The sequence below is a fragment of the Monodelphis domestica genome, chromosome 2 (assembly GCF_027887165.1).
Source record: "Monodelphis domestica isolate mMonDom1 chromosome 2, mMonDom1.pri, whole genome shotgun sequence".
NCBI lineage: Eukaryota > Metazoa > Chordata > Mammalia > Didelphimorphia > Didelphidae > Monodelphis > Monodelphis domestica.
Genome location: NC_077228.1, coordinates 459998709 through 460024689, shown reverse-complemented (window position 1 = coordinate 460024689; position 25981 = coordinate 459998709). Strand labels below are relative to the sequence as shown.

The 25981-nt window shown below is 39.1% G+C and overlaps 1 protein-coding gene across 2 annotated transcripts in view; it reads right to left on the bottom strand.

Annotated features, from left to right (window-relative positions):
* SLC44A3 (solute carrier family 44 member 3) overlaps positions 1-25981 on the bottom strand; it is a 103281-nt gene that overhangs the window by 52207 nt on the left and 25093 nt on the right. For both annotated transcript variants that reach the window (XM_007485002.3, XM_001381780.5), the window contains exons 6-9: positions 19293-19453; positions 15694-15783; positions 13913-14037; positions 10448-10634 (exon numbers count right to left, since the gene is read on the bottom strand). In XM_007485002.3, coding sequence (XP_007485064.1) covers positions 10448-10634; positions 13913-14037; positions 15694-15783; positions 19293-19453 — 563 coding nt within the window. The remainder of the gene's footprint in view (positions 1-10447; positions 10635-13912; positions 14038-15693; positions 15784-19292; positions 19454-25981) is intronic.

The window sequence follows — 25981 nt, the reverse complement described above, 5'->3', positions numbered from 1 at the left end:
TTTCACATTTGAACTTCTCATATTCTGGGTACCCTACATACAGTCCTTCTAACTTCTCCTGCTCGGGACAATAGCTGTGCTCATCCCTCTGAGCCACCCCACAGATAGAAAAAGAAAAACCTTCAGAAGTTGCCCAGTCCTCCACTTGGCCAGGGCAAGGCTGCCAGAGACTGGTGATGTGGGCAGCGGGAGGGACTCAGAAGTTGAACGCAGCTGGGTTCATCCCTTTCAATACAACAACAGCATCTGCTGGATTCCTGGGGTTACTGCAGTTTCTGGTCCGATTTTTCCATTTCGGTCAGTGAGTAAGCATTATTACTGAGTGCCTGGGAGCACAGAGGCATCCATTGATTAATCAGTCCCAGAAGGAACTGGGCATACCAATGCTTTAATCCTCAAGGAATTTTATTAGCTGTTTCGTGGGTTGATAACATCCCATTTCCAATGAACCCATCTATTCAAGAAACAAACACCCAACCTACCTTGATGCCTATCATATTTCACCTTTTAGGGTTTTATGCATGTCAAATATTAATTCTTTCCATCAACTGACACAGTTCAAAAGTTGCAAATATATTTACCTCCCATTTTAGTTGCTTTTCATGAGCTTCCAAGAACCCCAGACTTCAGAAGGGGGAAGAAGAGGATGTGAAACTCAACATTTCCACATCTTGCTGGTGTTTTCCAGTACCCAAATCCCTTTGCCTGATTATACAAAATGTGCAAAGAGCTGATGGTCTGCCTGTTACTGCAGCATCTTTTAAAGAATGCCCTGTTCTATAAAACAATGCATATCCTTTGATCCAGAAATACCACTACTAGGTCTGTATCCCAAAGGGATGAAAAAATAAGGGGAAGGACCTACTTGTACAAGAATATTATAGCAGCTCTTTTTGTGGTGGCAAAGAATTAGAAATCGAGGAGATGTCCATCAGCTGGGGAATGACTGAACAAATTGTGGTATGTGATGGTGATGGAATACTGCTGTGCTATAAGAAATGATGAACAGGATGATTTCAGAAAGAACTGGAAAAATCTACATGGACTGATGCATGGTAAATAGGCAGAACCAGGAAAACACTGTACACTATAACAGCACTATTGTGGAATGATCAGCTGTGAAAGACTTAGCTACTCTCAGCAATACAGTGATCCAGGACAATTCTGGGGGACTTATGGCAAAGGATGCTATCTACCTCCAGAGAAAGAACTGTGGAGTCAGAATATAGATCAAAGGATATGATTTTACACTTTCATTTATTTGTGTTTATATTTTGGAGTTTTGGTTTTATAGGATTATTCTCTTACAAAAATGAATAACATAGATATGTTTTTTGTATGATAATACATGTATAACCCAGATCAAATTGCTTGCCCATTCCAGGAGGGAGGAGGAAGGGAAGGAGGGAGACTATTTAGATCCTTTAACTTAGGAAAATTTATGTAGAGATTTATTATTACATATAATTGGTAAACTATAATATCTTTACAATAATAAAAAATGAATATAAAAAACAAAAAAAATGCCGTTATCTAATGAGAGGTGCATATTTCTTGAGGAACCTGTTTACATATGAAGGGTTCTACCCATGGGTCAGACCTCTTCCTCTCACTTTTCCTTTGGTCTCTGAAAGGAGAGGGTTTGCGACTTTGGCCAAAAGGCATCCAAGATGTCCCTTTGTGGTGGGATAGCCCATCTTACCAGTTTCAGGTTGTTGCCAGGATTATCCACCAAGTTTTTTCTGATTGGTAGAATTTGCTACAGTTGGGACTTTTCTGGCCTTGTCTTGAAGACCCTGAGTCAACTTTACACTATAGTGAGGCTTCAGAATAAAGTATCCCAGAAGACGAGCAAATAAATGACACAATGGATAGGACACTGGGCTTGGAGTCCAGAAGCATCATCTTCATGAGTTCAAATCTACATTGGACATTTACTAGCTATGTGATCTTGGCCAAGTCACTTAGCCCTGTTTGCCTCACTTCTTCATCTGTAAAATGAACAGAAGGAAATGGAAAACCATTCCTGTCTCTTTGCCAAGAAAACCTCAAATGGGGTCACAGAGAACCAGACACAACTGAAAGTGACTGAACAACAACAAATGTACAATTTTTTTGCATGTCGATCCCCCGATTAAAAGGTGAGCTACTGAAAGGTAGGGACCACGCTCTTGGCTTTTTTGTATTTGCCAAGCATAATATAGTTTCTGGCACATAGTAAGCACTTAAATGTTTGTTGTCTCATTAAACTGACTAAACCGTCCAAAAATGTATGTCTTATGCTCCTCCTAGAGTCCACGGCCTTTCTGCCAAGAGACTGAGGCACATCATTAATCCTTTGTAGGCACACGACCCATCAGTCATGTCTAAAAATGTATGCCTTATGCCATAACCCAAAGTATACCACCTTTCTGCCAAGAGGCAAGAGGGATACCATTGGTCTTCTGTCATCACCATCCATCAGTAAACTGATGACTAATGTTCTTGAAATCTCTCAGTGTTGATGCCCTTAATGTGGTTATGGTCACCATGTAAATTGTTCTCCTCATTCCAGACTTGCTGATTGTTAGTTATCATGTAAGGCAAGGAGAGAGAGCAGTCCTTAGATTTGGGAAGACCTGAGTTCAAGTCTTTCCCCTGACTCACATTATCTGTGTGATTCTGGTCAATTCACCTAACTTCTCAGGAACCCAGGCAATTTTCTAAGACTTTCACTAAGGATGCTGCTGTAGTTGTTCAGTCAACTCAGTTGTATCCAACCTGTGGACCATACAGTTGCAAGATTTTCTTGGCAAAGATACTAAAGTAGTTTGCCATTTCCTTTTTCCAGTGGAATAAGACAGACTGAAGTTGTGCTTTTCCCAGGGTCACACAGCTAGTAAGTGTCTGGGGTCAGATTTGAACTCAGGTCTTCCTGACCTCAAGCCCCAGCCCTCTATCCACTGAGCCACCTAACTTCCTCCTTATGCATCTGAGACTGATCTTCATCAATGGAAGAGGAGAGCCATATGATGTCTGGGAAGAACAGGGCTACTGAATGGGGGTGATGGCCAAAGAGAGAAGATGCAAGTGGACTGTCCTGTTAGCAATAGAAGGAATATGTCTGGGAGTATCACAGCCCTCTAAAAATCAAATGAGATAATATCTGAGAGTGCTTGGACACTTAATAAATTCATGTTCCCCACTTCTCCTCTCCAAGTGTATAATTGAAAATCTGTTACCATAAAAAAGAACTACCTTTCCTGGGAGTCTGTTGACTTCCTGTCGTTACATATTTCCTGTAGACAGAGGATATTAGCGAGTGGGTGGTCCTCTTGCCTCTTTTTCTTGGGCTTGCAGCCAGCATGATGGTGGTGGGAAGTTAAGTGCAGGGATTTTAAATGGGCTAATCAGCCATGGGCACATGGTCTTCATTTTTGAATCCCTTTATTCCTTTATTTCTAATGATCATTAATAAATCTCCTACAATAGAATATTTTACTATTTGAGATTTAATTTTAATTCTTACAGAAGTCTGACTTCTACAGCCTCCATGGCTAGTGCTTCATGGGGCTGAGTTAGCACACAAGCATACAAAGATTAATTTACTTTAGTTAAAGGACTACATGAGATTTAGGAGCTATTCTCTCCAAACCCTGATTCAAAAGAAAGCCATTATTTATTACCTCTTATTTATTTTCACTATGTTTATAGGATCATGTTTTTAGGGTAGGAATGGACCTTAGAGGCTACCGAGTCCAGCAAACTCTTTTAGAGATAAGGAAATCAAAGAACAGAAAAGTTAAGTGACTTGCCTAGGGTTATACATCTAATAAGTGTCAGAGGTAAGATTCAAATTCAGGTCTTTCTGACTCCAAGTCTAGTGCTCTATCAGCCATGTTAACTAGGAATTGGGACAACAGGCTTGCTAAGGCTTGGGATTCTGATTTAATAGCATCATTAATAAACCCTCACTGAGCCTTACCATGTGTTAATGACACAGAAATTACTGCCCCCTTGCTAGCTCTGGTCACGTAAATCCCAGAGAAGTGATAGTGTTTTCTTCATCAATGCAGTCCTTTGGGATGGAAGATATCATGGTTATAAGACACTGAGCTTAACACTAGAATTAGAAGGCATGGTCCCAGGAGACAATAAGCCCATTCTCTAGTTGGGAAGACTGGAAACTCACATGAAAAGACAAAACAAGAACCCAGGCAGTGTAGCTGGAGTTTTGGCTCAGTTTTGGGTATCAAATTTTAGCCTGAATGTTGATAAGCTAAAGACCATCCATCAAAAGGAGGAAAATCAAGATGGTGAGGGAAGGAAGTGAGTATGCTTAGCCTGGCATCAACAGTCAACAGACATTTATTAAATGCCTACTATGTGCCAAGCACTGTACTAGGCACTGGGGGTGCAAATACAAATAAAGAAAGATGGTCTGTGCCCTCAAGGAGTTTACAGTCTAATGGGAAGAGATAACATACAAAAGGAAGCTGAAATGGATGGGGGTGTGGATTTAATTCAGGGGCATGGTGGAGAAATCATTTAGAGAAGACCTAAAGGGATGCAGCCAGGTAGAAAGAAATGAGATTTCCTTCTCCTTAAAATGGAACTCTGGAGATCATGGCAATCACAGAGACAAAGGGTGGTGAGGGAGGAGAAGAAGAGACTTGGGGGAGACATAAGAACTCTCTTCAGGTATTTTGTTTGAGAATATTTAGTTATATTATTTGAAAAGCTGACCCATGGAGGAAGATTCAAACCCAGAGAAATAAGCTATTGTTATAAGTGGGCCATATAGAGAGGTGGATTTTGGCTTGATCTAAGGGGAAACTACACAATTAGTGCTATCCAAAAGGTGAATGAGCTCCTCTGGAGGTAATGATGAGCCGGAGGTCTTCAGGTAAAAGCTCCCCCTGGTCCTTGAGGCTGTAGAAGAGATTTGTGTTTGGGGATGAGATGGACCAGGCGGTCCCCTAACTCTGAGATTCTGTGATTTTATGAATCTTGGCTCAGTGCTAATTTATTATGTTTGTGGCCATAGCTAAACCACTTTGTCTCTTTGGGTGCCCAATGTTCTCAGGTACAGAATGAATGATTGGACTAGATGGCCTCTAGAATGTCCCTCCCAACTCCAGATCCTAACATAATTGACCTAGAATTTTTTTTTTTACAAAAATTCTTACTTTCCTTATTAGAATCAATACTAGGTATTGGTTCTAAGGCAAGACAGTAAGGGCTAGGCAGTGGGGGTTAAGTGACTTGCCCAGGGTGACCCAGTTAGGAAGTCTCTGAGGTCAAATTTGAACCCAGGACCTCATTTTCAGGCCTGGCTCTCAATCCATGGAGCCACCTTGCTGCCCCCGACACCCAGAATGGACGATGACCTGATCTAATGCTATGGGGGCTCTCTAGTGACTCTCAGAAGCAATAATTATGTCTTTAAGTTCAAGGACTACCTGAAAATTTTATTTTGATATGAAAGGAATGCTTGTGCTTCCTCAGGAACATCTATGGGTTATTTTGGCTCAGCTATTTTAAATGCATTGGCAAGTTCAGAAAACATCCCTTGAACCCGTAACATATATTTTTCTATATTTTGACCTAGAGTCTCATTTTAGACCTCATATAGTAGGTGACAACAATGGATAGAATGCCAGACCTGGAATCAGGAAGTCTCATCTTCCTGAGTTCAAATCTGGTCTCTGACACTTCCTAGCTATGTGACCCTGAACAAGACACTTAATCCTCTTTGCCTCGGTTCTCTTATCTGTAAAATGAACTGGAGAAGGAAATGGCAAAATTACTCCAGTATCTTTGCCAAGAGAACTCTAAATGGGATCATTAAGAGGAGGACATGACTGAAACAATTGAACAACAGATATAGTAATTCCCTCTCATGTATTCCATGGTCCAGCAAAACTTGATTTTCTCTCTGTTCATCCTATATGAAACTCCATCTCCTATCATGCCTTTGCACTGACTATCCTCCATACCTGAAATGCATTTAGTCCTCGTTTCCACCTTTTAGAATGCTCTTTCTTCAAGATTTTGCTCAAGGATTGCCTTCTACATGAAGCCTTTTCTGTTCCTTTCATTTGCTAATGCTTTCCCTTCCCAACTACTCTGGATTTAATTACCTCACTTTTTTTTTTTGAGAGGGTACATTTATTATAAAATGAGATATTTATAAAGTTCTTTGCAAACCCTGAAGTACAATATAAATTATTTATTATTATTATTACTATTGCTTATCATCATCATCATCATTATTACCACCAGGAAGACATTTAAATTTTATATCCAACTCATCATATCCTGGGCAGGTCATTTAATATTTTAGTGCTTTAGGCAACTCTAAAAGAAGAAAAATTAGAGCCTGCACTGGTGTAGGAACTTTCTTCTCCCTGAAGTTCCCTGTGCTAATGAAATCACTCGTCTAATATCTCTCTGTCTCTGTTTCTGCCTGTCTCTCTCATGTTCCTTCCAACTCTAAATCTATGAATCTATGACATAATCGACTGACACCCAGAACTTTTTGTAAACCCTTACCTTCCATCTTAGAATCAATAGAATCAATAAATTTTTGGAAAGCAGGCTTGATTTGTAATTTTTGTTAGGATGCCTAGAACAGTGCCTGATACATCAGAGGCACTTCATAAATGCATTTTGATTGATTAAATTAGCAGATTCTGTGAAGATAAAGATTTTCAGACAGTGAGTAAAAGTCTATCTGATGTTCAAAATACAAAACTCAAAATAGGTTCCAGAGAAAAGAGAATGGCTAAGGTCCAAAGCTGGAGATCCTGGCAATGAGAGGAGTTGCACCATGGATGGGCATTATCAAGAAGGAGCAACAAAGAGAGGGGATGGCTAAGGGAAGGCTCATCACCCATCTGAGATGTCCCTAGCTTGTCCTCACTCACCCCTAATGGCAGGCAGTCAAGCTTCATCTGCTATTGTTTTATTACCTAGACACAGACTGAAGAAGCCAGGTCCTCTCAGTTTAAGGCAGAGCCTGAAAGACTTAAGTCACTTAACTTAGTATCCTCATCTGTAAAAAATGAAGGGTATCACTCTTTGACCCAACAATACTAATGTGATCAAGGAAAAAGGAAAAGAACCTCTCTGTTCTAAAATACTAATAGCAGCAAATAAGAAAATTGAAGGATGCCCATCAGTTGGGGAATGGCTAAACAAGTTGTGGCATATGATTGTGATGGAATATTACTCTGTTGTAAGAATTATGAACAGGTTAATTTTTTTAAATGGATAGATCTACATGAAATTATCAAGAGTGAAGCAAGCAGAACTAAGAAAATGTTATTTACACCAACTGAAATATTCTTTGAAGAATGATGTGAGTATGTCTACCTCTAGAGAAGGAACTGATAAATAGAACTAAAACATGGTTTTATATATACATGTTATCTTTTAGTCAAATTACACCTTCTCTAATGAGAGAGGGAAAGGAGGGAGAGCATTAACTGAATATTTCAATGTTACATAAATAAATAAATATTTTAGAAATGGAGGGGTGTACAAATAAAGCAAATGTTTCCAAGATTAGAAGAAAAGCATAAAATTGGTGGTGGAAATTTGCCTCTCAGATAGAGGTCTCATATAAAAACTATATAGAGAATTTTGTCAAATTGACTAAAATAAGGGCCATCCCCAATTGATATAATAGGTAAAAGAAATGAACAGCTATTTTTTGAATGAAGAAATCAAAGCCATATATAGGTACATGAAAAAAATGATCTAAAGGGATGGTCATTAATTGGGGAATGGTCAAACAGATTGGGGTATATGACAGTGTTGGAATACTATTGTGCTGTAAGAAATGATGAACGGGATGATTTCAGAAAGAACTGAAAAGATCTACATGAACTGATGCAGAGTGAAATAAACAGAACCAGGAGAACATTGTACACAGTAACAGCAATATTGTGGAATGATCAACTGTAATAGCTCTTTTCAGCAATACAATGATCTAGGACTTATGACAAAGAATGCTATCCACCTCCAGAGAAAGAACTGTTGGAGTTGGAATGCAGATCAAAGCATATGATTTTCCACTTTAGTTTATTTGGGTTTTGATTTTATCCAATTATTCTCTTACAAAAATGAACAACATGGAAAAATGTTTTGCATGATAATACATGCATAAACCAGATCAAAATGCTTGCCAGCTCTAGGAAGGGGGAGAGAAAGAGACAATTTAGATCATATGACTTCAGAAAACTAATGTGGAAATATGTTATTACATGTAATTGGTAAAAATGAAATACTTTTATAATAAGATAAAACTAAAAAAATTACTACTGATTAGGGAAATGCAAACAAAAACAATTCTGAGCTATCATCTGACATCTAACAGATTGGCTAAATGACAAAAGGAAAAAATGACAAATGTTGGCAGGGATGTGGAAAAGTAGAGCCACTAATACACTGTTTCTAGAACTGTGAACTGATACAACTATTCAGGAGAGCAATTTGGAATCACACCCAGAAAGCTATAAAACTGTATATGTCCTTAGACTTAGCAATATTATTGCTGGGTCTATCTGCCAAAGAGATCAGAGAAAAAGGAAAAGAACTAATATGTTTCAAAATATTTATTGCAGCTCTCTTTGTGGCAGCAATGAACTGGAAATCGAGGGGATGTCCATCAATTGGGGAATAGCAAAACAAATTGTGGTATATGAAAATGACAAAATACTACTGGGCCATAAGAAATAATGAGCAGATTAATTTTTGATAAAACTTGGAAAGAACTACATGATATAAAGAATAGTGAAATGGGTAGAACCAAAGGAACATTATATACAGCTACAGATTTAATATCCTCTAGGGAAGGAACTGAAAAGTGGAAACATGAAAGACAATCTATATATTTTGCTTGATGTGGCCTTCTATGGTGTAGGAAGGGGAGGGAAGGGTTGAATTAAAAAAAAAAGTAACAAAAAATGAGGGAGTTAGACTTGATGGCCTCTAAGACCCCTTCTAGCTCTGAATCAATGATTCTATAACTTTATCCTGGGTCCTTGTTAAACCAAACAGAGGGCTATATATGGGTTTGGCTTGGCAAGATGACTAAGGAGAATTTCTACCACTATTTAGAACAGATACAACTGAGTGAATTTTTACCTTTTGGGATTCATGAACCGGAATTTCTTTGCTCACTCAATTTTCATCTTCTGACACCTGCTTTTTGTTTTTGTTTTTTAAATTTTAAATTAAATTTAAAAAAATTTTTAAATGAAATTTTAAAATGAAATGAAACAATGTGATATCAAATATATGTTTTCTTGGTGCAGGGAACTCCAAGTAAGGAAAATTCCTCTATCAATATCAGTTGGTACCTTTACCAGCTCTGCACAGTCTTAGAGCATCTGAACCAATGAGAGATTAAATGATTTTCCCAAAGACCCAAGTTCAAAATCTGCCTCAGATATTTCATAAGTCACCCCAGGTTGGCCAGTTACTTCATTCAGCCTCAGTTTTGTCCCCTATAAAATGAGGACTATAATAGCATCCATGTTTGTTGGGAGGATTAAAAAAGATAATGTGGATAAAGTGATTTTCAAACCTTAATATATTATATAATTGATTATTATTATTATTATTGTGATTCTGGCTTCTTTCTCACCCTCTAATAAACTTCCTATCAGCTGGCTAACCAGCTTGAGGCAAGGATCAACCTAAAGACATTTGATAGTGTTATTTCCAGGTAGATCATCTTCTTTAATATCATATTAATCTCTAATATTCTTTGAGGCTGTACAGAATTACCATGAAGTAGGCATCCTTTAAAGGTACATATTTTATGCATATATTTATATTGTATTTCTTGTTATAGATGTTCCAGTTCAATGGCTAATGTATTGATTTGGTTTTATGGAGAAACATACATGTACACATATACACATACATGCATGTATATAGTTGTATGTATATGTATGTATATATAATATATATGCTTTTATGTGTTTATGCTTTTATATGTATACAAAATTATATATATATCTTTATATTTAATATATAAATTATAAAATGTATTAAAAAGAAAATTTACATATATAAAAGTACATAGGCTTTTATGTATATACTTTAAATATATTTCATATAGAAATAGAAAATACATAAATATAAAATATAATAATTTAATATATACATACATATATATACCTAAAAAATAACCCTTTATCTTCTCCCTTAGAATCTATTCTAAGACAGAAATGTGGCAAGGGCTAGGCAACTGGGGTTGAGTGACTTGCCCACAGTCACATAGTTAGGAAGTGTCTGAGGCCAAATTTGAACTCGGGTCCTCCAGGCTCCAGATCTGGTGCTCTATGCTTAGTTGCCTATGTATATACATGAACATATATACATATATCTATATACATGAAGGAGTTCTTTTTTCTGGTTGATAATTAGAGGAAAGAAAACACTGGCCACTCACCTGCAGTTCCCAAACTCAGCAGGACAGCAACCCATAGCACCCAGAAGAAAATGAGAATTATAAATGTCCACAGTGGCTGGAGGAGCAAGAAGGGGGTATTGCTGATGGTTTTGCTCGTTACTTGGAAAAGGTCTACTGTCAACTGGATCCTCTCTCTGAGAACAAAAATCAGTATGAGCAGAACCACCTGTTAAGGAAAAAGCTATTAGCAAATTCTTTTTAAAATTCCAGGAGAATTGTATAGTTTTTTAAGTTTTAGAAAAATCAAAAGCTACTGAATTCTCAGAGAGTGGCTAATTCCTTTGCTTGATATTCAAAGCCCTCCATAATGTGCCCCCGTCCAGTCTTCTTACACCTTCCCACCATGGACAATTTTGATCCAGTGACAAGAGTCTCTTTGAGATTCCACGAATAAGATCCTCCATCTCTTTAATGATATATTAATCTCTAACATTCTTTGTCTCTCCAGAATTACCTTGAAGTAGGCAATCTTTAAATGTACACAACTATGTGTGTGTACATACAGCAGCAGAATATATATATATATATATATATTTTTTTTTTTCTGGCTGCCCCCATATTTGAAATGCTTCCCCTCCTCAGCTTCACCTTCTGGGTCCCTGAGCCTTCTTTTAGTTCTGCCTAAAATTACATCTTCTAGAGGAAGTCTTCCTCTGAATTCTAGTGCCTTTCCTACTTTTCCTGAAAAACTTTATTTGTGTGTATTTGCTTGTGTCTCCTCTTGGATTGGGAGCTCCTTAGGGGCAGGCAGTCTTTTTCCTCTTTTTTTGCATTCCTAGAACTTAGCATAGCACCTGGCACATAGTAGGTGTTTAATGTTTATTGACAAAGTTCTGCTTATTCTTTTCACATCAACTGATAAATTCTGTGCCAAAGGAATAGGGGGGAGGCAGTAAGATAAGATCACAGAGAGTGAATTATGATGAACTTACTCAGAGTAGGGCATTCATTTTTTATTTCTATTCATTCATTTATTTCCTGAGTATGGGACCAATATTTTATCCACTGAGTCATAGACCTGCCCCAGTTCTTCTCTCACCTGACCAATATTTTTATTTTATCCAATTTCTTATACTTAAAAAAAATCCTTATCTTCTGCCTTTGGATTGTTGTTAAGTATCAGTTCCATGGCAGAACAGCAGTACCGGTAATTGAAGTTAAGTGACTTGTCCAGGGTCACACAGAGAGTAAGTTTTTGAGGTCAAATTTGAACCCAGGTGTCCTCCTGACTTCAGATCTGGCTCTCTCTTTACTGTGCTACCTAGCTGCCCCTTTTACTAGTATTATTAATGATGACAAATCTTATGGTGCTAAATAAAATTCAGTTATTATTAGGAATTTTTATTATTTTGTATATGTCATGTAATTTATAATTAGGTACATATTTAGGTATATAATATAAATATTTAGGTATATAATAGTAGTAGTCTATATATATATAGGTATATAATAGTAGTCGTCTCTCGGTAACCGAGGATGACGATTGACTTTATGCGTTTTCATCTATGATAGATGAGTGTGCACAAAGACACTTGTGCATGAAGGAGATTTAAGTGGAAAAGTCGATGCACAGAGACAGTCCATATAATAATAGTATTATTATAGGTATTATTGTTATTAGGGAGATATAAAGAAGCCCAAGACACATTCTCTTCCCTCACGGATTTCAGTATCTATTTCAGGTGGGGGTACCTAGCTATATTGCTTCCTTATCTCATCTCCTTATACTCTGAAACCATTCTAGGCACATAGAGCTTCCGATATGTGTTTACTTCCCCATTTGAAAGCAATCTCCTTCGCATTAGGGACTCTCACTTTTCTCTCTGTATCCCCAGGGCTAAGGCACAAAGTTTGACACATTGTAAAATGCCTTTTTATTTGCTCATATCAACTGGCATTATATTTATCTGAGCACATATCTTACTGTCCCTATTAGTCTGGAATCTTTGTGAGGGCAGGTATCATTTTTTAGTTATCCTTTTTTCTCCCCAAAGCCTCGTAGATTGCATATAATAGACATTCAATAAATGTTGAATGAGCAAATGAAAAGACAAACCATAATGCAAAGCTACACATGCTAAGGGCTAAGTGAATGACAAAGAATGCTACAGTGTGATTCTCCTGGCAACTATTGTGTCTTCCCTAGGTGAGTAGAAGAGAAGAGTCACCCTTTCCTATTGTAGTATACTTCTCTTTCATCTCAACTTGCCCAATTTTTTTGCATCAAGAATGAATTACAGACTCTGAGAGTTGGGTGGCCCTTAGAGATTTTGTGTGCTTATTAGGTCTTTTAGAAGGGCTAAGGGGCAGCTAGGTATATGCCCCATGAAGCAGGTGTCTGGCTTTTGAAAATTTCCCCTTTCCCTTTTCTACAACTTCCTACCTAGAAAAATAACACTTTTTTTTTTGAGGTAAATGTCCTTTGTGCCAAAAGACAGAGGGCTTGTGGGATCAATTGAGATAAATTTCTGGCACCATAAAAGGTCCTAGGGAGCCATGATAAAGCCAGTCCCAATACCAACCAGTCACTGTAACATTTTTCAGGGTTTGAGAAGGTGGGGAGGGGGATATGGTAGAATAAAGCTTCTTTCTGCTGCCTTGGCACTTGGCACTCATCTGTTTCTAACTAGAGAGCTCACAGAGGAGGTTTTCTGAAGGCTAAACTCATCCAGCGGCCAACAGGTTTGAAAACAAAGGGGTCTGTGTGTCCCACTGCATCGTGAGATGTTATGCTGGCTAGAGAGCGGCATGTTCATTGGCCAGGGGGAGGTGCCAGTCTGCCCAAACAGGAAACATTTTCCACATTATCGGGAGGCTGTAACCTCAACCCCTCTCAGCTACTACCTTGTGTCTGCATAGACAGGAATGAAAACAGCAGAGTGCTAAATTAACATCAATCGGTGCCCTGGGAGCGAGCAGGAGGAATTTCATAAAGAGAAGTTCTCTGTTCTTCTTCTTGAAAGATTTTTCTTTATCCCTGGGTAGGAATCAGAGAAGCAAAGAAGCATCATCTTTCACCTGCACACTCTGAGGTGAAAACTAATTGTGGTCTTTTATTTATTTTTTTTTTCTGAAAAGGCAATTCTTGAGATTTCCCAGGGATGACTGGGTGTTTGCTGCCCTCCACACTACACTCCAGTTGGTGTTGTCATTCCTTGAACACAACCCTCCATCCTCCACCTCTGTGCCTTTGTCCTGACTGGCCATGGTGCCTGGAATGCTCTGCCCTCTCACCTTTTACTTCCCTTGGCTCAAGATTCAGTTTGAAATCGACTTCCCAGAAGACTTTTCCCAATCCCCCAAATGCCAATGCCTTCTTTCAAGTGACTTTCTTCATCTTTGTTGTATATATCTTGTATGTACATAGTTATTTAAATGTCATCTCCTCCACTAGAATGTACAATTCTTAAGGATCAGGACTATTTTTTGGAGGGTATTTCTTACCGTGATCACTGTCGAGATAATAGCGAATGCCAGTAAACATTTCATATTTTCCCTTTCAGTGTCCAGTTCGATGCTGAGGTCATTGATATAGTCATAATAGAGCCACCATAATATACCAGAGACAACTGGAAAACAAAACACCATCTGGCCTTAATCAATCCTCATCACGAAGGCTACAGATGCCCACAGTAAAGCAATGACTTGCTAAATATAAGTCTGCCTACTACCTAGCTTGGGAGAGATGGTCTCTCTTAAGTAGAGGGGTCCCAAACCACAGAAGGCTTTACAGGTAATAGGCAACACTTTCAATGGAGCTGAGAAGGGAATGAATCATGAGTGTGACTTGCCAATACAAGATTTTAGGGCTTTCTGCTTCATCCTGCATGCTGTGAATCTTTGGGTGGTCTGCAAAGACAGAATAGGACCTAGCCAACTGGGAAGGAGGAGCACCAGGCTCAGGAATCCAGCTGCCAAGTCTAGGACCAATTCTATCTTTGAGATTCTATGTAAGACAGAGACCCATTCTCTCATTTATAAGATAAGGGCATATTTTTTGCCCAGTTAAATAAGGGAAAATCATAGGATTTCGACTTGGAAAAGAGATTTCAGAGGCTAAATGGTATTAATCTGTCCCTAAAGAGGAATCTCCTCCATGATATCTTCAACAAGTGGTCAGCCAAGGCCCATTATCTCCCTTATGCCCTGTATATATCTTTTATGTATGTTATTATTTACACATTGTGGACCACTGCATTAGAATGGCAGCTCCTTGCTTGAGGTCAGGGACTCTGTTTTTGTCTTTCTTTGTATCACCAAGTGCTTAATACTGTACCTGGCACATAGTGAATGCTTAATAAATGATTGATGACTGACTGATTGAAAGAGACCATTCTAATTTATAAGAGGGGGAGTTGTTCTTTTTATAAAGTTTTTATTTTTAATTTAAATTAAATTGAAATTTTCAAGTATAAATTCAAAAGTTTTATTTTAAATTTTTATTGCTGCCTTTTGCTTTTGCACCACAATCACTTCAGGCAACCTTAACTATTAGGAAGTTTTCCTTTATACCAAGGTGAAATCTGTTTCTTAGTTATTTCTACCTTTTGCTCTTGGTTCTGTCACCTGGGGACCATGAAGTATGAGTCTTACCTTTCTTCCACCTCATAGTCTTTCACTTTTTTTTCTTTTTTAACCTTTACCTTCTGTCTTAGAACCAATACCATGTATTGGTTATTAAAACTATATTGGTAATAGCATCATGTATTGATTATAAGACAAGAGCAATAAGAGTTAGGCAGTGGGGGTTAAGGAACTTGCTAGGGTCCCACAGCTAGGAAGTATTTGGGGCCAGATTTGAACTCAGGACCTCCTGTCTCCAGGTCTGGCTTTTAGTCCACTGAGTCAACTAGATGCTTGCTGTCATTGATCTTAGTGGATTAAATTACAGTTGTTGGAAATGCAAATCCAGAAGTAACTTCATTCCAGTCTTCACAGGTCTCAGTTTTTAGGATTATTTGGAGGAAGACTAGATCTATGATTTTATCTTGTAGAGGGGATTTGGGAGAGAAGATAGAGAGCCAGTCTTTGAATGAGAAAGACCATGTTTGACCTGTGCTGGGTCATGTGGTCTTGAGCAAATTAGCTTCTTAGTGCCCTGGAAAGCTAAGATTCTAAGCCCAGGATGTGTTAGGAGAGGAAATGTTCATGTTGCTAGTTCACTGAATCAATGAAATCACAGATCTCAATGAAAAAAAAAATATAAGCCAAGTTGAAATACTTACACAATAAGCCCAAGACAACTAAGGAAATGAAAATATGAAGCAGGAGGGTGGTGATGAACCGGAGGATGAACATCATGATCAGAGACAAGGCTGCAAAAATAAGAAGAGAAATCACAGATGCCAACAGTGAGGAGAATGGGGTTGATGTGCATGATGGCCACTGTGACCTCTGGAAGAAGCAGAACCAGCAACTTCATGTGTCCTGTAATATTCCCTGGGGAAGTCTGAATGGTACTAAGTAAGGCTTATGAGAAAGCCCAGCATTGTTAAGAGAGAGATCAATATTTAGTCAATAAACATATTAAATATCTAGTAGGTGCCAGGCAGTATGCTGAGTGCTTAGGTATATGAAATCTTACCCATTCAGGACAAGGAGTCAATTATTTGGAAATATCAGGATTTCGCTGGATTGTAATAGTAGAAATAAGATTTGCTTGACCTAGCGGTGCGATTCTGAGCAAAAAGCTTAACTCCAATTGCCTAACCTCTAGCCATTTTCCTATTTTAGAATTGATACTAAGCCAGAAGGTAAGAATATTAAAAAAAAAAAGATTTGCTGGACCCTGGGGAGCAGATTTGTGTCATATTTGTCTTTGGATCTCTAGGCCTTAAGTATTGCAATGCACATACACACACATGCATATACACACACAAAGTAAGTATTTAAATGTTTGGGTTGAATTAGTAAGACTATGCAGAGAACTAGCTTCTAGTCTTATTTTAAAGTTCAATAGTTCTTTTACTTTCAATTTTATTAATTTCTCCTTTTATTTTTAGGATTTCCAATTTAGTTTTTATCTGGGAATTTTAAATTTGTTCTTTTTCTAGTTTTTTTTTAGTTGCATGTCCAGTTTATTGATTTCCTCCCTCCCTACATTTTCACCTGAGTACTGCTTTGGCTGTATCCCATAAATTTTTGATATGTTGTCCTCATTGTCATTCTCTTCAATGAAACCAATAATTGTTTCTGTGATTTGTTCTTTGACCCACCAGTTTTGAAGAATTAGATTATTTAGTTTCTAATTAATTTTTAATTTGCCTTTCCATGAACCCTACTTACAGAGTTGCAAATTCCAAACTGATTTGGCCTCAATCCTGAAAAGACTGATCTACAATCCTACAATTTTGAATTCTTTTTGCTTCATACAGGAATGAAGGGATGATTGGGAAGGGGCAGGAGAGAGGAGGAGTATTCATTGAAATTTTAGCTACAATTTGTTGCAAGTTTGCCTATTCAACATAAAGAGCAAAATGTAAATTCCCAAAAGGCAGGAATTATTTCCTTTTTGTCTTAAGGGTTCTATCTCTTCATGCCATACCTGGCACACTATATACCCTTAATAAGTGCTGACTGAAATTATTTGAAGATATTTTCCCCAATACAGTAGGAATTCATTTTATTTGACTAATATATCCCAAGATCCTTTAGGTAAGATGAAAATTGTGCATAATAGCAATTATTTAATTAATTAATATTTTATATTATATTATTTGATACGTATTTTTTAGATGAACATACATAGGCACTTTATGGCTTTTCTTAGACTCATCAGAGCTACCATCATCACTACTCTTGTTTTTAGGGGCCATTATTAGTAATTTAATAGCATTAATGAAACAAAGAGAAGCACTGCCATGATGCAGACACAGCTTGTTACAAGCAAGAATTCTAGAGAGAGGCTGATGTGGGAACTAATATTTGGTGCAAAACAATGTAATGACTCACACAAACTCTCCTTAGAGTAAGAATGAGTGTGATTGGGCAAACACTGAGACTTATACACTGTTTGAGAAAATGGTGCCGATTTAGCATATAATTAAAATAGTTTATTTTAGGTATTTTTCTGCTCTTTATTTTTTCAATGGCTATTCATGTATACTTGAATACCTGTATGTTGCTTGTATAAAACAAGGTCCTACTGCACTTCCTGAGGCTGAAGCCCTCTCTAGTCTAGAGCCACTCTAGTTTCCCAGTTTTATTTCTATTACTATTCTTTTTTCTTTTTAAAAATCCTTATCTTCCATCTTAGAATCAATCCTGTGTATTGGTTTCAAGGCAGAAGAGTGATAAAGGCTAGGCAATGGAGGTCAAATGACTTGCACAAGGTCTCATAGCCAGGAAGTGTCTGGAACCAGATTTGAACCTAGGACCTCCTGTCTCTAGTCTTGTCTCTCAAGCCACTGAGTCACCCAGCTGGCCCTCTATTACTATTCTTTTACCCTATTCCCTAGTCAACCTGGATAACTTTCCACCTATAAACCGTTGTGCACAGAGCTCTCTTTGCTCAGTCTGTTTCTTTGGCCTGGAATACCCCCCACCCCTGTCTGCATCTTCTGTGGAATTTATCTTCATCCTTTAAAGACCAATTCCAACAGCACCTCTTCCCAGGAGCCTCCCTTAATCCCCTGCTCCCTACATTGCCCATAATATCTTCCCTCGGCTTCACACAGTGGGTTTGGCAACTATCAAATGCAATTCTCATTGATATTGTGAACTATAGCTATGTATATGGGAGACCATATGCCTCTTCAGGGTGGAAGAGACTAGTTGAAGAAATAAGACTTAGAATCAGGAGGACCTAGATTTGAATCCTTCCCAAGACACTTTCTGATTGTGTGACTCTGGGTCACTGGTCACTTACTTAAACCTCTTTCAGGTACACTTTCCTTAGTTGTAAAATGGGGATAAGAATAGTACCTACCTCCATAGGGTTGTTGAGATAATCTAATGAGATATACAAAGGATCATAGACCCAGAACTAGAAGGGGACTCAGAGGCTTAGTTCAACCCTCTTATTTGACAGATGAAAAAAACGAAGACTTTGAGAGATGAAGGGATTTGCTGAAGGTCTCCCAGGCAGTAAGTGTCAGAGGGAAGGACTTGAACTGAGGTCTTCTAACTCCAAACTAGTGTTCCTTCCATTGTATCATATTTTATAAACCTAAAATGATGTATAAATACTAGTTACCATCATTATCATGTCTGATGTCAATTTAGGACCTTCCTCATCCCCTAGCACAGTGCTGGGAACATGAGGAACTCTGAAAAACATTAAAAAAAATTTTAAACCCCTACCTTCCATCTTAAAATACTGTGTATTGGTTCAAAGGCAGATGAGTGATAAGAATGTAGGCAATAGGAGTTAAGTGACTTGCCCAGGGTCACACAATATCTATCTGAGGCCACATTTGAACCCAGGACCTCCTGTCCCTGGGTCTGTCTCTCAATCCACTGAGCAGTCTAGCTGCCCCTTACAGGAAACCCTTAATAAATGTTTGCTGCTTTGCTCTTTAGCTACATACGTGAAGGGCCCTGGAGTGTTTTAACTTAAGATTTTAGGATTTTTGACATTTTTCAAATATTGCAATGAAAGGCTCAGGCCAAGCCCTGACAGCAAACTGAAATAAAGCAAAGAACCTCAACTCTCCTTTGAAGCCACTCTCATTCTAAGAGGACAGAACACAAGAATGCAGGCATGAAGCTAAATCAAATTTGATAAGCGAGGGAGTGAGCATGCACACAAGCTAGGACCCAATCCAGTTCTAGGCTCCCAGGCATTCGCTTCACCCTTGTAAAAATGAGTCAAATGGAAAATTACCTATTGCGAGGATACAGAGACCAAGGATTGTGTCTTTCCATGACATGATTCCGCTTAGGGTCCGATGGAGGCTGTCCACATCATTGATTAAAACAGATGCAAAGACAGAATAGCACTCAGGGGTTTGAGGGATGCAGCGATTGAACAATGGAAAAGACTTGCTAAAAATTAAAAACATGATAGCAATGCGGTTACAAGTCCTTCCAGTCAGTATGCAAACACACCCAAGAGCTATAGTAATTACTTATCATAACGACCATTTATAGAGTACTTTCTAGGTGATGAGCACAATGTGTTTAGCACTTTACAAACATTTTGATTTGATTCTCACAATGCTGAGAAATAAGTGCTTTTATTATGCCCATTTTACAGTCGAGGAAACTGAGGCAAACAGAAGTCAGTCTTTGCGACTGTATTTAAACTTAAAAAAAAAAAAAAGCCCTAATCTTCTATTTTAAAATCAATACGAAGTATTGGTTCCAAAGCAGAAGAACAGTAAGGGTTAGGTAAATGATATTAAATGACTTGTCCAAGGTCACATAGCTAGGATGTAACAGGCCAGATTTGAACCTAGGACCCCCTACCTCCAAACCTAGCTCTCTATTCACTGAGTCACCTAGCTTCCCCTTGTATTTGAACTCTTGCTCCAGGTCTAGTGTTTTGTCCACTGTGGTACCAACAGTTACCTCCTCCTCCCCAATATCCAACTTCTCATCCCCCAAACACAACCTTATAGAGCAGAGACATGTACAAAAACCATCCAGGTGAACTTGCTCAGTTGTACCAAACATTTTATATTCTAGACATGATGGAGACTAGGTGAGCTGATAGAAACTATCAATTGAAATCAAAGGGAAAGTTGTCTTTCAATGACAACAATAATTATGTTCTTTCCTGGAACAAACCTCCCTGTGATTTCATTGTGTAGTCAGCTCCCTATAAGGAAATGCCCCTGAGCCACGCAGATAATGACCTGTTCCACACTTTATCATCTTAAGAGTTGTGTAGGTACCAAGAGGTTACTTTTGACTTTTTTTGTAACCCCAGCACTTAGCACAATGCCTGGCACATTGCTATAACCCATTCAGTCATGTCTAAATCTTTTTGACCCTATGATAGGTCAGAGCACACCATACCATTCATGGGGTTTTCTTGGATACTGGAGTGTTTTGCCATTTCTTTCTGCTGTAGATTGAGGCACACAGAGGTTAATGACTTCCTTGGTTCATTCACACAGATAATAAGTGTCTTGAACTCTGCTCTTCCAGACTTCAAGCTCAGCACACTGTTTACTAAACCACCTAGATGCTTCTGCACAAAGAAGTCATTTAAGAAATGCTTTTTGATTGACCAACTGACTTCCCAAGGTGTCATATTTGAGACTCAAACTCAAGTCTTCTGATTTTTAAGTGCTCTAGCCTTTTGGGTCCCTTCTAGCCAGCAACTATTTATTCCAAGTTTCCATGATTGGAACCATGTTTCCTGGTGGCAGTAGAGAGGAGTGGAGTGGGGTGGGGTGGAAAAGTGGTGGTGGAACACAATGCAATTATAGCTGTTATAGATCAGAGTACATTAGCAAGACTGCTGGTCTCATTTGAACTTCTGAAGAGGGATAGAGTAGGGACTGGAGACCTTGTAATGAGAAAGATGGTGGAGACTGCCTTGCCATAAAAGGTTCAGCTGAAGACAGTGGTGATGTTTAGCTTGAGATGTCTCATGGAGATCATGGTGCCTGTCCTCAAGTACCTGAAAAAGGCTCTCACACAGAAGGGGGATTAGACTTTTTCAACTTGGCACTAGAGGGCAAAACTAGAAGTTAGGAGTTCAAGTTGCAGAGAAGCAGATTTAGGTTTTATCTAAAGAACAATTTTCCAACTTCCTGGCTACTTCTGGCCATGAGGTGACCCACTGCTGGAAAGACTTGGAGTTCTGGTATGACATAGTAAACCCTGACTTCTTCCTTGGTCCTTCTTCCTCTTCACAGTTGTAGCGAGGGGCAGAATGTTATGGCAGTTAAAAGAAATAGTTTATGGCTTGATTTCAACTTTTCAGGTGAGTTCTAGGTGGGTCTAGAGTTACCTTTAGAGCAGAATGGAGGCAAGAGGAGCATCTTAAGCAGCTTCTCCAGCATCCTTGAAGCAGATATCCACAGACAAGAAAAAGATGATCTTAAGCCTTGTCATTTCACCAGCAGAGTTCTAAGGACAGTGCTGAGGCAAGGTGAAGTATAAAATACCCAATTAGCAGTACTGCATATTGTGTTATATTTTGATGAGGTTTCCCAGAAGGCTATAATAGCCATTTCTGAATGTTTCATTCTGTTTGTTGATGCTTAAGGGCTGCCCTGTGTTTAGCATCCTTTTTGTGTGTAGGAATAAATTGCCTATTTCACATCTGATTGATATCACACTGGGTTCATCTTTTACTCTCCTCCTCGAGGAGACCTAGACATTAGCGATCATCTAAGTTTTTAGCAATTTTTCTCCTAAAGTGCTGATGGGGGGGATATGAAATGAAATTAAGAATGTGAGAAAGGGGATCCTAATATCTCTAACTGGAGATGTCCTCCCAGGATTGAACCCAGTCAAACTGCATGTCTGGGTACAGAACAGAAGTGGTGTACTATCCTAGATCCTGTGAAACCAGAAACAACTCTTCAATACTAGTTCTACCTCCATAGTTTCCCATAAGCTTCCTGGTCCCCTGCCACCTCCCCTATGCCTAGAATGCACCTCTCCTCATTTCGGCCCTTCAGAATCCTTACTGTCCCTCCAAGGCTTGATTTTATGAAACCTTCCTTGATTCTCCTGAGTGTTAGGGCTCTCCTCTCCCTCCTCTCTCAAACTACCTTGCCTTTAACTGTGTATGCATGATATCTCCCCAGGAGAACCGTAAGGTTTTTGGAGGCAGGGAATGATTTGTTTTTGCCTTTATATCCTCAATGACCTGAATATAAGTAGTATTTAATAAGCATTTGATGGACTAAATTAGGAGCCTGGAACATACACAGGCATTTAATGTGTAATCAATTAACGAATGAACAAGGAAGGCAGAGTTTGGCATAAATGATGCTACAGCTGGATTCTCCCTATATTCAAACTGTCTTGTTCTGGTCAGTGGAGTCATTCAGAAAACCCAGGGCACCAGCTTCTCTAACTCACCTGACCTCAAGTCTAGACTGGTCCCATTTTCATGTTAAGCTCATTCCGATCCTAAGGGACACTGGAACGTCTGTAAGCCTGGCTTGGGTGCCATTTTCCATCCTTTCTATCTCATTCTCAGTCATGTCTTTGCCACTAGTCCCCTGATCCACTGTTCTATATGTCTGATCTAACTCCTTTTAGCTTCTTTTTTATTTTCTTCCATCCTATTCAACATCATGAAGACCATCAACATCCTGTGGTCTACAGACTTGGCCAACATCCTGATTTGTTTTGCTTGACTTCCTACATGTCACAAAGGAGGATATCTATTTTGATGAAATATGGGTAGAGAAAGGAGTAGGAGAGAGGATATCCCCCAGAAGGAAACATTTAAAAAATTCACATAAGGCAAAAAAAAAAAAAGCCACAAAACAAACCAGCACTACAGAAGGGGCAGTGAGGTGGCACAGTGAATAGAGCCAGGAAGTATCTAAGGCCAGATTTGAACCCAGGACCTCCCATCTCTAGGCCTGGCTCTCTATCCATTGAGCTACCTAGCTGCCCCCCTGAGGGCACATTTTAAAGAGTTGTTGATATATGCCTAATAGCTAAGCATTTAGCACTTCCTCAGCATGTGCCCATGAAGCACAGGGGTTCTCCCTAACTTTTGCCACAAGTCTGGCTCACCTTATTTTCTGGTCATACATCTCTCCCAAGGGCAGAATTGTTGAGAACTTGGGACTTTCTTTCTGCTCTTCAGAGGGCAAGCTTATCTTTTGTTTCATTGTTTTTAATCACTATGGGTGTTTCTCTGCCAGGGCAGACCCATGAAGCAAGTGCTCTTCCTTGCCTCAGTCTCTAGTGAGAGAGGAAATATCAGAGAATGAAAAGAGGACTAGAAGGACTAGATCAGTTGGCCCAGGAATGAGATGGGAGTCCAAGATGTTTCCTATGTCACTTCTTTTAGGTAAAGTGGAGGAGTTAGGACACAGAAGCCTTCTTGATGATGAGGGAAGATTCATTTTTCTTTCTTTTTACTTAAAAACAAACACCAAAAAACCCTGCCTCCTGTTTTAGAGCCAATATTGGCTTGAAGCCAGAAGAGTGGTAAGGGCTAGGCAATGGGGGATTAAGTGATTTACCCAGAGTCACACAGCGAGGAAGTGTCTGAGGCCAGTTTTGAACCCAGGACTTCCCATTTCCAGGCCTTGCTTTCTATCTACTAAGCCACCTAGCTCCCTCTGAGATTAATTTTTCCCTTTTCTAGAACTTTGATTCACCTTGTCACACATTATCTTTCGAATTGATCCAATGGCATAATTTCAATATTCTCTCATATATGATACCCTGTTCGCTACCAGCCTTATGTTACAGACTATGAGCTTCTCTTCAGCAGGCACTTTTGTCTCTTTAGCAAAGTAGATGGCAAGCACTCAAATCTAGTCTCTTAAGAGGAGGAAGTAGTATTGGTACTGAATTGTTTGGGTCATGTCCATCTCTTTGTGACCCCATTTGGGTTTTCTTGGCAAGATACTAAAGTGGATTATCATTTCCTTCTCCAGCCCATTTTACAGATGAGGAAACTTTGGCAAACAGGATTAAGTAACTTGCCTGGAATCATACAACTAGTAAGTGTCTGAGGTCCTATTTGAACTCATGAAGATGAGTCTTCTTGATTCCAAGCCCAGTGCTCTATCCACTGTACCACATAGCATATTAAGGCAAGAGAAAAACTACCTTGCTCATTTCCACACCAATTCATTTTCCTTTTCAAATTATTCAAACAAAACATTTTGTCAAATTCACTGGGGAATAATTTTCACAATTGCTACCTTCTCCTCTGTGAAAGTTTCCCTGTTTTCCCATTATTAGAGCTCTCCTTTCTCAGTTTTCCCTGTACTATACTTATTTGTGTCCATATGGTATCCCTCGGTAGAATGTAAACTCCTTGAGGGCAGGAATCCCATCATTTGTGTCTTTGTAGTCACCTAGCATGGTGCCTTCCACTTAGCAGTTAGCATGGGATATTCCCAATTTGGAAATTCTCTGCATAATCACGACTGAAGCTCATTTATGACTTAATAGATAAGACCTACAGAGAGTGACACAGAGAAATTATAGCCATCCATTATCTCTCTGGAACCACCTGGAAATGAATCATCTTGCGGTGCTCCTTTCTACTTGGTACTGCTGCTCTCTGCACTCTAGATTTTCAGGGATATACTGAGAAGCTGGTAATAAAGTGAGGGAAAGGCAGGGTCTTGTCTGCAGAGTCCCTAAGGGACCCCGGCACATACAAACCCAGGCTTGTTCACCACATATTTCACAGGGGTCAACACCTACAGATATAGTTCTGACGTGGCCCTGAAGCCTAACTTGGGGAATCCCAATTGGCTCTTCCACATGCACTTGGGGCCTACCATGATCCTTGGCGGAGTTGGAACCTAGAAGCCAGGAATACTGGTGGCTCCTGCAAAAACAGATTATCTAGAAGTATAAGAAACTTGAAAGGAAGAAGAAACTGTGATAGAGAATTCGAGGGGAGCAGTGTCCCCCAGGGCAGGAATGGCCCCAAGGGAGGCACCCCTGGTCCTTCCACAAACAGGTATCTCTCACTAGAAGTTAGGGGCAGAGGCACAGAGAAAAGACTTTTCTTCCAAAGACTTGCTCTGAAAAAGCAAGAACTAGAAGACACTATCTCCTTACCTAATCTTTCCTGGCTCATAATTCCTTGAACCACACCCTCAGAGTTACTTTCCTAGATTCTTTTTTTTTAAGTTTTTTTTTTTTAAAACCCTTACCTTCCGTCTTGGAGTCAATACTGTGTATTGGCTCCAAGGCAGAAGAGCGGTAAGGGCTAGGCAATGGGGGTCAAGTGACTTGCCCAGGGTCACACAGCTGGGAAGTGTCTGACTTTCCTAGATTCTTATTGTGTTCAAATGGTCTGTCTCTAGACTCTAAGTGACCTCATAGACAGAAGTCCATGGAATTTTCTTGGCAAAGGTAATGAAGTGATTTATTATTTCTTTCTCCAATGGGTTCCCATTTTACAGATGAAGAACTGAGGCAAATAAGGAATAAGTGATTTGCCAGGCTCACACAGCGAATAAGTGTCTCAGTGTGGGATTTGATGATTGAAGTTCATTTATGACTTAATAGATAAAACCTAAGGAGAATGACCCAGACAAATTATAGCCACCCATTATATCTCTGGAATTGCCTAGAGATGAATTATCTTGTGGTTTTCATTTCTACTTGGTACTGCCATTCTCTGTCCTCTAGTTTTTCAGGGATACACCGAGAAGCCAGTAATAAAGTGAAAGTCTTCATGACTTGTGCTTTTCAATGCACCAGGTAGCTGCCTCCTAAATTCTTAGCAGTCCTTAATTTTTTACATAAGAGTAGCTGGTGCATGCCCAATTGCCTACCAAATTCTTCTGCCCCCACTTTTACCTGCCCAAATTGATGGTAGGACAGATGAATAAACAATTCCCAGGAGATTCTACAGTAGCAAAATGACCCCCAAACAAAAAAGATCTCAGGAGT